The 12,133-nt window shown below is 40.4% G+C and overlaps 1 protein-coding gene across 1 annotated transcript; it reads right to left on the bottom strand.

The window, feature by feature from the left end:
* Positions 1 to 2,860: 2,860 nt before the first annotated feature.
* Positions 2,861 to 11,629, bottom strand: LOC131983395 (keratin, type I cytoskeletal 13-like). The gene is made up of 7 exons (XM_059348115.1): positions 11,210 to 11,629; positions 8,509 to 8,591; positions 8,244 to 8,400; positions 8,008 to 8,169; positions 6,539 to 6,664; positions 4,988 to 5,202; positions 2,861 to 2,975 (listed from the first exon to the last, which is right to left on the bottom strand). The coding sequence occupies exons 1-7, from the start codon at positions 11,612 to 11,614 to the stop codon at positions 2,861 to 2,863; spliced, it is 1,263 nt and encodes a 420-aa protein (XP_059204098.1). The 5' UTR covers positions 11,615 to 11,629.
* Positions 11,630 to 12,133: the final 504 nt, after the last annotated feature.

Here is a 12,133-nt window from a genome sequence, read left to right as displayed (position 1 = left end):
AATAATACTTTGTCAAAATCCTTAACAGAGAACAAGAATAAGTATATTTTGACGAACTTTGATGTGGAATAAAAAACTTATTTTCCATAAGTAGTCCCAGATTCGTGTACTACTGAACTAAGTACTGCCTAGACTACTTGCATATATAATATGAACTACTTTTACTGTGTACTTTTCGAGTAATACTTTGTCAAAATCCTGACCAGAGAACAAGAATAAGTATATTTTGACGAACTTTGATGTGGAATAAAACATTATTTTCCATAAGTAGTCCAAGATTCGTGTACTACTGAACTAAGTACTGCCTAGACTACTTGCATGTATAATATGAAGTACTTTTACTGTGTACTTTTCGAGTAATCCTGGATCAAAATCCTTAAAAGAGAACAAGAATAAGGATATTTTGACGAACTTTGATGTGGAATAAAAACATTATACCATAAGTAGTCCAAGATTCGTGTACTACTGAACTAAGTACTTCCTAGTCTACTTGCATGCATAATATGAAGTACTTTTACTGTGTACTTTTAGAATAATACTTTGTCAAAGTACTTATCAGAGAACAAGAATAAGGATATTTTGACGAACTTTGATGCGGAATAAAAAACTTATTTTCCATAAGTAGTCCAAGATTCGTGTACTACCGAACTAAGTACTGCCTAGACTACTTGCATGTATAATATGAAGTACTTTTACCGTGTACTTTTCGAGAAATCCTGGATCAAAATCCTTAAAAGAGAACAAGAATAAGGATATTTTGACGAACTTTGATGTGGAATAAAAACATTATTTTCCATAAGTAGTCCAAGATTCGTGTACTACTGAACTAAGTACTTCCTAGTCTACTTGCATGCATAATATGAAGTACTTTTACTGTGTACTTTTCAAGTAATCCTGGATCAAAATCCTTAAAAGAGAACAAGAAGTCTAGGCAGTACTTAGTTCCGTAGTACACGAATCTTGGGCTACTTATGGAAAATAATGTTTTTATTCCACATCAAAGTTCGTCAAAATATCCTTATTCTTGTTCTCTTTTAAGGATTTTGATCCAGGATTACTCGAAAAGTACACAGTAAAAGTACTTCATATTATGCATGCAAGTAGTCTAGGCAGTACTTAGTTCAGTAGTACATGAATCTTGGACTACTTATGGAAAATATTTCTTTTATTCCACATCAAAGTTCGTCAAAATATCCTTATTCTTGTTCTCTGGTCAGGATTTTGATCCAGGATTACTCGAAAAGTACACAGTAAAAGTACTTCATATTATGCATGCAAGTAGTCTAGGCAGTACTTAGTTCAGTAGTACACGAATCTTGGACTACTTATGGAAAATAATGTTTTTATTGCACATCAAAGTTGGGTGAAATATCCTTATTCTTGTTCTCTGTTAAGGATTTTGATCCAGGATTACTTGAAAAGTACACAGTAAAAGTACTTCATATTATACATGCAAGTAGTCTAGGCAGTACTTAGTTCAGCAGTACACGAATCTTGGACTACTTATGGAAAATAATGTTTTTATTCCACATCAAAGTTCGTCAAAATATCCTTATTCTTGTTCTCTGTTAAGGATTTTGACAAAGTATTACTCTAAAAGTACACAGTAAAAGTACTTCATATTTTGCATGCAAGTAGTCTATGAAGTACTTAGTTCAGTAGTACACGAATCTTGGACTACTTATGGAAAATAATGTTTTATTCCACATCAAAGTTCGTCAAAATATACTTATTCTTGTTCTCTGGTCAGGATTTTGACAAAGTATTACTCTAAAAGTACACAGTAAGAGTACTTCATATTATGCATGCAAGTAGTCTAGGAAGTACTTAGTTCAGAAGTGTATGAATCCAAAACTACTTATGGAAACAATTGTTGTTTTTTCACACGTTGTCTTTTACTTCACTACCGGGAATAATTACTGTAAAAGTATCGTATGTTTCATGGGTCTGATTATATTTATATTATATTATTATTATTATATTTTATTTATATTTAATATTGAGAGACTGCAGTCTGTCGCACAGTCCAGCAGCTCTTCAGAGCGGTTTCATCACGAATACCGTAAATGTTAGTAGATTCGCGCACTTGAAAAAAATGTTCTGCTGACTTGACCAAGCAAACGCGAACTCCTGCTGGCTTGACCGCAGTACGTCACCTCCCTGTGTACTTCCGCGGCTCATTTTGTTTTGGTTACGCTGTGTTGTTAGGCCGGCCGGCATCTGACGTCAGTGTTACTTCCTTAACGTGTTTACACAAAATGAATCCAGCGAGCCACCTTTTACCTGTGGTAATACTTTTGCTGGTCTTTTGCTATCAGCAGCACCAGCTTAATGAGCAAAACGTGAGAGTGCTTGGTATTCCCAAGATGAGCCTCCTCATCATGTGAAAACTGTATCGCTGTCGACAAGAGAGGAGGAGAAAACGGCTTGCAATCCTGCGAGTTATGGCAAAGTAAAAAAAAAAACTTCCTGTCATTAATACGAAGGTCTGAACTATAAAAAAAAGTTGTTTTCACACTGCAAAAGGTTCGGACCTTGGTTCGTTTGGTCCGGACCGAGACCACCTCTTTTGGTCGGACCAAACTTTGGTCCTTTGGTCCGGACCGTGGTCCGCGGCACCTTTCACAGCCGGAATTTAGGTTCGGATCAAACTGAAAAGTCCTAAAGTCCGGACCAAACAAGATAGGTGTGAAAGCGCCCTTACTTGAATCTACTTAAATACTACTACTACTACTACTACTAATAATAATAACAACTAGGTCTGAGCAGCAGCTGATGTGTCGCTGTGGAATTAAGACACACGAAAAACAGAAACAATGTCAGACTTCATCTTTATTGAAGAACCTCAGACACACTCAGTTCAGTGATTTGATTCTGTTCTTTGGATGTTGCTGCTGCTGCTGAGCACGTTTCCATCAGAGTCGATTTCCTGCACGATGGTCACCACCCTGCTGCTGGTGGTGCTGCTGGTGGTGCTGCAGAAACATGGGGCGGAAAACAAGCAACTTTAAGTTTGATTTCTTTTAGCTGGGTTTTCTTGTCCATGTCACAACCTTTAACTGATATTTTTTTTGTTCCCAACACAGACAAGATAAGAAACAACTCAGAAAATATCACTTGAAAGAACTGACTAGGCATCAGGCAGATCAATTTTTAACTGATCTTGATCTGACAAACTGAACCTCCTCCGATGCCGTTTGTTCAATCCAATCCACTTTATTTATATAGCGCAATTTTAGCAAACACAAGGTTTCCAAAGTGCGGCACAAACAATAAATAGATAACACAATACAAATAAAATAAAATGTAAAATGTACTGCCCGCACAAAATAAAATATGCATGTATACAAATAAAAACAAAAAATCATAAAATCAACACTCTACGTGGTGTTAAAAGCCAACGAGAAGAGGGATTTTAAGAAGAGACTTAAAATGAGACAGTGAGGAGGCCTGTCTGATGTGCAGCGGCAATTCATTTAAAAGTTTTGGAGCTGCAATGGCAAACGCTCCTTCCCCTCTGAGCTTCAGCCTAGCTCTGGCACTCTCAGGAGCAGCTGGTCAGCTGACCTGAGAGACCGAGTGGGAGAGCTGGGGTGCAGCAGCTCAGAGAGGTAAGGTGGAGTAAGACCATTTAAAGCTTTAAAAGCAAATAAAATAATTTTAAAATGAATCCTAAAATGAACGGGCGGCCAGTGCAGTGAAGCTAAATCAGGTGAAATGTGCTCATACTTTCTTGTGCCAGTTAAAAGACGTGCAGCAGCATTTTGTACAAGTTGAAGGCGGGCAATGGAGGACCCACTAACCCCCAAATAAAGTGCGTTACAGTAATCCAGCCGAGTGGTCACGAAGGAGTGGTTTTATTTTTACCAGCTGCCGTAGCTGGAAGAAACTGGACTTCACCACAGCTTTAATCTGGCTGTCAAATTTAATTTCAGCGTCCACTTTAACCCCCAGATTACTCACAATTGGCTTTTGATGTTGTGCCAAAGAACCCAGATCAACCAGGGGGGGGGGTTTACAGAAGTGCCACCAAAGACCATGAGTTCTCTTTCCTGAGAATGGACCCAAGTGGGAGTAGATAGAGGGAAAATAGGGCCAAAGAGGGCCAAGCACAGAGCCCTGCGAAACCCCACATGAGAGAGGAGCAGTGGAGGCTGACACAGAAAGTCCGATGTGACAGGTAGGACCTGAACCATTCCAGTGATGTGCCACTGATGCCCACCCACTGCTCCAAACGAGCAATCAGGATTTCATGGTCCACTGTATCAAATGCTGCAGACAAATCTAAAAGTACCAGGACAACAAAATGACCAAAGTCAGTAGATAAAAAGATGTCATTAAAAACTCATGAAAGCGCTGATTCTGTGCTGTGCAATGTTTTAAAACCGGATTGGAAGATCTCAAGAATATTTTTTGCATTTAAAAAGTCCATGAGCTGTGAATAAACTATCTTCTCTAGAATTTTAGAGATGAAAGGCAGTTTAGAGATGGGTCTGAAATTTGCAAAGACAGTAGGATCCAGCCCAGGTTTTTTTTAACAAAGGCTGCACCACAGCATGTTTAAAATTTAAAGGGACCACTCCAGAGGACAGACTGCTATTAATTACTGTGTGACAGGATGGGCCAACAGTGGGAAAAACCTCCTTAAACAATCAGGGCGGAACAGTGTCACCCGGCGAACCCGAAGGCTTCAAATGACACACAATCTCCTGTACAAAGGGCAAAGTCAAGAACATACAACGGATTGATTTTGATTTTTAAGTTATTAATCTACGAAAATACAAGTACTGGATCAGAACTTGGTATCAGTGAGCCTCAATATTAAATGACTCTGGATCGGGATCACTCGCAAAGAATGTTGATGGGGACATCACTGACCTAAGCCATGCTATCCGTTCTGGACTTTAACAGTCCGTCAGGTGTCGCATCACAGAGCTGTCATCATGACTGTAGATGCTTTGTTGGAAATGCTTTTCCCTTCACTCACCTCTCTCCGTCCAGCAGCCTCCTGTACTCGGCGATCTCCAGCTCCAGTCTGGTCTTGATGTCCAGCAGTATCTGGTACTCCTGTCCTTGGCTCTCCAAGTTGGCCCTCAGCTGCACCAGCTGCTCCTCCAGAGCCTCCACCTGCCTCTGGTAACCGGCCAGCATGTTGCCGTATCGGCCTCTGGTCTCAGCCAGAGTGAGTTCCAGGGCCCCTTTCTGTTCAGGAGGCAGAGGGGCGACAGTCAGATCGGCTGTGACAAACTTTTAACCCTTTATATAGATCTTCATAGTTATGGTGCAGTACAGGATGCAGCTGTGGCTCTGGATACATTACCACCGTCACCTCATCAGCCACAACACATTGCAATCCGGGCAATATTTAAGCTGCTCCTGCACACACTCCTTGTTCCTCGCCTTCATACAAGACCTCTCATCACTCTACCCCGGACTGCCTGCCTGTTGCCAACCTTGCCTGCCTTGGACAACCACTCTGCTTTCTGTCTCCTGGCTTCTACTTCTGCCTTGGCGCTTCTTGTTCCCCCTGCCTCTTCCCTGAGCGGTTTGGTGTCTGCCTACGTCGGCAACTCAGCGTGAGTTAAATCCTCGGCCTTCTGTTGGCCTCCTGAAGAACAATGCACTACTTGTTTACCTCACATGCTGCACAGCTACCCCTCTACTGTCTGCCCTACCCCGCTGGTCAAAGCTGGTCTCTCATAGTATCGATACTCATTTTCAACAAAGGCAAACCTAGTTCTTGTGCTGGGCTGGTGCTGGTACTGGTTTGCAGTTGGTTCAACGTGTAATTATGTCACTACAAACATCTTCGTTCTCCGCAAGTATAATAACAAAAATTTTGGACTTGTTCCAGATTTGGCACCGGCTCTGAACTGGCCCTGGAACTGCCTGGGTCGAAAGAGGGGTAAAGGGGTCTTGCTGTGTCCCAAGACCTTTTTGAACTCATGAGTGCTTTAACTCCTCTGCCTGTTTGCTGATGAACTTAGCTGCCTGTCATGCTGCATTTGGGTCAGCCACGGATAAAAGTTTGCAGCTGAGCACAATTATTCATGTTGAGAACCCCCTTCAATCCAGGGCAATACAAGCTTTTGGCTTCCCAGTCATTTTTCAAATGTGTCAAGATACCATGCTATACTATTACTACAGTTAACAGGTTAGCATCATCAGATGTCCAGAGACGAGGTTGCCCACTGTCTCCTGCCAGCCACAACAATCACATAAAACATGTCCAGTCCAACAAACCAAACAATTAAACATTATTATATGCTTATTATTATTATATATGTGGATACCATGATCCACTTCAGAAGATTCTCTAAAATCTCAATCTTCAACAAATCCACACAGTTAGCGCTGGAATACCCACTTGTCCCTCCACAGGTACCACAACATTACACATATAGAGTTATATATAGAGAGTTATATCTTATCACAATCACTGTAGACATAAACAGATAGATTCAACTACCAAACCCACCCACTGGAAGAATTGCAGTCACTAAGATGAAAATATACTAATAGTTCAGTGTTGGGTCACCTGGCTGGTCTGAGCCTGCAGTTTGATCTCCAGACTCTGAAGAGTTCGTCTGATCTCTCCGATCTGAGACTTGGACGTCTGCAAGGTCTCGGTGCTCACAGCCACCTCTTTGTTCAGATCGGCCGTCTGTGGAGAACAAATGGATCAAATATCAGACAGCTTTAATCACATCACACCAACTTCCTCAGCAGGTGAATCCCTCAATGAAGAACAAACTCTGAATAATATAGAGAATATTTGTTTTCAACATTTTAAACAATTAAGATCTTGAAGCAGCGGTGAGAAGGGTTCAGGGGCATTCATTTCCTTGTTATGTTTTCAAGAGTTTAAAACCACCTGAAACTAAAATGTTTGTGTCTTTATTAGAATGAGCTCTTCATATTATCTGGAGGCCATCAATGAGTAGGTAGAATTATGAACGATAATACACACACACACACACACACACACACACACACACACACACACAGTGACAGATAGATAGACTTAAACTTAACCTATAAATAATTAACCTAGGACATCTGATTTGAAATTTGAACCTTTGCAAAAAGATTAAACATTTGCGGGAAAGTTAAGTAATATCCAGATAAAACATTTTTTTGCAAAGATGACCAGGAAAAATAATGCAAAACAGAGAATGAGATGCAGTACTATATAAAGTAATAAAATAATTTAAACCTCAGTGCTCACTAACAGGAGCTTAGACTAAGGTGCAGTTCATTCATTCTTTCCTAGTTTCCTGGTCATCTTCGCAAATGTTTAATTATCTGCACATTATTTCATTTCTTGCACGTGTTTGATTTCCCAGTAAAGTCCAATTTCTCTGCAAATGTTTAATATTTTAGCAAAGGCTTTAATTTAAATTCAGATTTATCAGTCATTATTAATTATTTATAGGTTAAGTTTAATTTTTATCTATCTGTCTGTCTGTGTAGAGCAGAGGTTGCAGTAGTCTACCCTGCTGGTTATAAAAGCATGCATTAGTCTCTCCGTGTTGCTCAGAGAACTTTTGAAATGTTTTTTTAAATGATAAAATGCTGCTTTTGTGATATTTAAGTATATGTGATTTAAAATTGAAGTCATAATCAAATATCACCGGTAGATTTCTTGCCTGTTGACTCAGGTTTAGTCCAATTTAATTTAGTGTTGAGGCCAGTTTCTCTCTCAGCTTTGAACCAATGACAAGTACTTCTGCTCTGTCCTGGCTGGGCTGGATAAAGTTTAAAAGCGAGTCAAGTTGGTTGCAACCTGATGTCTCACCACTAGATGTCCCTGAATCCAGCACTCTGCTCCTTTTTGAAAGAACAAAAACAGTGGTTGTTGTGTGAGTTGAGCTGTAGCAGGTTGTGGACAACAGAGGGCAGCAGAGACCACATAGAGATCAGGAGACAGGACTCTGAAACAGTCGAGCAGATCCTCCTGGCTCAGTCAGAGAGGAGAGAGGAGCTGCCTGGACTTTGTGGTCTCACCTTGGTTTGGAACCAGGCCTCCAGGTCTTTACGGTTCTTGTTGGCGACGGTCTCGTAGTGCTGCCTGATTTCAGTCATGATGGCGGCCAGGTCCTGCTGAGGAGCGGCGTCCACCTCCACGTTCACCTGACATCCCACCTGGGCCCTCAGAGCCAGCAGGTCCTGCAGGAAGACACCGGTTAAACTTCTGTATCCTTTAAATTACTTTATTTTCCTGTCTGCTTTCAGGGTCTCACCTCCTCATGGATCTTCTTCATCTGGATCAGCTCGTCTTTCAGGCTGTCCACCTGTATCTCCAGGTCCCTCCGGCTCAGCGTCAGCTCCTGCAGGACCCTCTTCAGGCCGGCGATGTCAGCCTCCACAGACTGACGCATCATCAGCTCGTTGTCGTACCTGAAAGAAGCACGAAAATGACTTCCAGAAACTGACCTGACTGTTGAGATGAATAAGGTGCTCACAAAAACTGATTGGCTGTCAAAGGAAACAAAGGCTCACACTCACTTGACTTTGAAGTCGTCGGTGGCCAGGTTGGCGTTGTCGATGGCGAGGACATAGGCGGCGTTTCCACGAGCAGCATATTTGATCTGAGGATGACGGAAGAGAAAAACTGTGAACGGACAGTTTGGGTAAAAGTTATTTTAGCTGTCTTTGCCCAAAAACCACCAAACAGCAGCAAAGCCAACGAGGTGATCTCTTAGTAACATACGTCAACATGTCAGAGAACAAACGGGACTTTATGTTTACAATATTTACTGTCATCATGGTTATTAAGTCAATTCTCATGATCATGTATGTCTCATAAGTTGTTGCAGCAATTTTTGGTTTGTTCCACAGATTTTGTGTGAAGTTTTGCCTTTTTTTAACAGTGAGAACTAATACATTTTTTTTTTTTTTTTAAATCCCATATTCAGACAAGAGAGAGAGAGAGAGAAATCCATGCTGTGATCTGGTTTCAGAAATATGTGTATTTTGTGTTATTGTATGGCAGCACTCTAGTTTGCGGTTGTAAAGTTTTTTCATTTCAGATATCTGTCAGAAAATCTGCATGTTTTCCCATTAAAATCTAACTGGTTGGTATCACATCTTAGTTTCATATGATATACAGGGCCGGTTATTCCTACAGGCCACCAAGGCGGCTGCCTAGGGCGCCAAATTGGCAGGGGGCGCCCCCTTGTGGCGCCCTTAAGCATACATCTTTGTTTTAACAACATTGATTAACGAAACATTTTTTAAAAAGCATGGGCAATAAAACCCTCATTGAATTAAATGAACATGCCCCAACCCATATTTCGAATGAAAATGTAATATTATATTATATAAAATATGATACGTGCATGGGTGTCGTCACTCGTCATGACGATGCAGTTGCAAGTCACAAAACACTAGAACTAGATCACGCTAACGGTCGTAGAAGGTCAACTAGCAAAATGAAAAGGACCAAACTGTCTGGTGCACAGGGGCGAAAACGAAGAAAAGAGGAGGAGGAGAAGAAAGCACAGTATAGAGGTATGTATTTTCATCTCAGACATTAGTTCTAATTAAATTAAAATTGTGTTTTCTTTCACTGTTCATGGTTGACATTTCATTAAAAGCTAGCTATCACTGCATAACGTTACTCCGCTAGCATTAGCTATTTCTAGAATGCTTGTGGGCTATCGTTTAGCCTGCTAGCTTAATCCACAAGCTGTCTTTCACAGGCAACAAAATCGTTTTTTTGTTTTATCAGTTAACATTTGTCGAGCCTTCCAGCTAGGTAAACAGTATCAAATATTAGTGTACAGCATAATACATATAACATAGTGTACCTATATCAGAATGAATACATGGAATGGATGTGGTTCGGGGGGGGGGCGCAAAATCTCAATATCGCCTAGGGCAGCCAATGGGCTAGAACCGGCCCTGATGATATAAATATACTGAGTCCTTCACAGCCTTCTGAAAGAAAAACGAATTGCCTAAGGGTTAAAAACTTTAACGAATACCTTAAACAAACAAAAAAACAAACAGTAAACAATAACCTAAATGCATGATGTTTGTGCAGATATTCTGTGCACATATTTACTGAAGGAAAGTGAACAAACATGTAAATATGTACAAACAGTCAGAGGTTCTGCTGTTTGTTTTCCTACACACCTCAAAGTTGACAACAAACATAATCCCACAGTGTGAGTGAAATGCGTTGCTCAGCTGTAAAATATGTATTTTCTTCGGTTCATGTTGAAGTGTTAAAGTAACCTGCTTCAAATTCGAGGAGATTACTGTCGCCCATATTTAATCCTACTTCAGAAGGGAATAAGAGACAAAAATGATTGGATACATTAGCAGTGTTAAACAACAAGAACACTATGAATGAAAAATACAGAATCTACTGTCACATATGAATCTTTCATTTCTTTATTTGACAAAAAAGAAGCAATTTTTAAGGTTTTTACCCTCAAAATGTCACAATCCACTTTAACTTGTAGAATCAAAACCAGCCACCAACCAAACTCTGTGCAGTTTTTACACATTTAAATAAAGCACAAAATGTTGTTTTAATTATTGCATTGAACATCGATGTTGTTATTCTGTATTTCATCCACTAAAAACTGTTGTATATATATATATATATATATATATATATATATGTGTGTATATATATATATACATATATATATAAAGTAATAACCACATGAAACTAAAATTTAATACCGGTATATATATCAACAAATGACACAATATCATTTTTTTCATTTAACATTTATCTTCTTAATTTTCAAAGCCTACATTTGCTCGGCATGTAATTCCCTTTTATATTTATTTATTTAATTAGTTATTTTTAGTCTAAACAAAATCAGAGTCAGCCTTGAAAGCCCAACATATGTTAAATTTATATCACTGTAGACTGCAAACTACAGTTTATTGGTCGAACATGACGTCTCAACAAGTTATAAAACTTTTATATTTAGCCCAACTTTACTTTTATTGAAGTTCTTGTAAAACATGTATTATGATTAAATTATCATTAATAACTATTATTATTTAAATGTCTAATTATTCAGCATAATTAAGCTTATATTTAAGAAAAAATGTTTTAAATATATTTTTGTTTGAAGATTTAGTTTCTTAGTGTCACATTTTGTAAGTCTTATCATTTAAAAAAGGGATTTAACTTTGGTTTTTTTGCTTTAAAATTTAGGATATAGTTTCTAAATGTTCTCACCTTGTCCTGCAGGTCTTTGATGGTGACCTTGAATGCAGCACAGTCGTGGCCCTCAGGTCTGGTCCTGCTCTCCAGGAACTGTCTGATCTTCAGCTCCAGGTCTGCGTTGGCCTTCTCCAGGTTGCTCACCTTGGCCAGGTAGGAGGCCAGGCGGTCGTTGAGGTTCTGCATGGTGGCCTTATCGCTGGTGGACACGTCGATGGCGTCGGACAGGCTGAAGCCACCACCGCCGGCGGCGGAGGAGAAGGAGGAGGAGGCCTTGGAGACACGGACTCCGGACCCTCCGGCTCCTCCGTACACGCTGCCGGCCCCGATGCTGCTGACCCTACGGGAAGACGAGGACATCATGGTGGAGCTCCTCATGGGGGAGGACATGTAGCTGCTGCGGGTGGAGAAGGAGGTCATGGCTGAGGGTCGGCTGGTCGTCGGCTCTGAGCGGAGAGTGAAGAGCTGCTGGGACCCGGGTGGCTTTTATGTCCCTCAGACCCCCTAAGGGGTGGGTCAGGTCAGGACACCAAACATGCCGCAGGAAGTTGCCGAACATTAAACACCACAAAGAGCAAGTTGGGTGAGTTTACAACCAACACTGTGTTTGCTCAAGGAAACAACAAACATTAGAGAAAAGGTGTTTATGATAATTGTGACATGACCTCTTTTGAAGAACAATAACACTTAATGGATACACACTTGTTTCCAACGTGATGTACATCTGAGAGCTCATGACACAAGCAAAGGTCCGTCAGAAGACACAAGGCAGTGCCGAGGAGTTTATTTGTTGTTTTTGTTTAATTCGTTGTCATGGATGCCACAGAGATTAACTGCCTGTCCAACATTCAGCCTCTATCAGAAAAGATTCACTATTGATGGAGGAAGAACAAACCCCAAAAACTTCTCTGGAGCCGAGCTGGATCAGAGTGGAAGGCA

The sequence above is a fragment of the Centropristis striata genome, chromosome 13, assembly GCF_030273125.1.
Source record: "Centropristis striata isolate RG_2023a ecotype Rhode Island chromosome 13, C.striata_1.0, whole genome shotgun sequence".
NCBI classification, from domain to species: Eukaryota; Metazoa; Chordata; class Actinopteri; order Perciformes; family Serranidae; genus Centropristis; species Centropristis striata.
This window is presented reverse-complemented; position numbering and strand designations above follow the sequence as displayed.

Excerpts from the sequence above, each read along its gene's own strand:
- LOC131983395 (XM_059348115.1), bottom strand. The coding sequence starts at position 11,614 with ATGACCTCCTTCTCCACCCGCAGCAGCTACATGTCCTCCCCCATGAGG. Across the intron at positions 8,170-8,243 it reads TGAAGAAGATCCATGAGGAG|GACCTGCTGGCTCTGAGGGC; the intron begins GTGAGACCCTGA and ends GTCTTCCTGCAG. Across the intron at positions 6,665-8,007 it reads AGGCCTGGTTCCAAACCAAG|ACGGCCGATCTGAACAAAGA; the intron begins GTGAGACCACAA and ends TGTTCTCCACAG.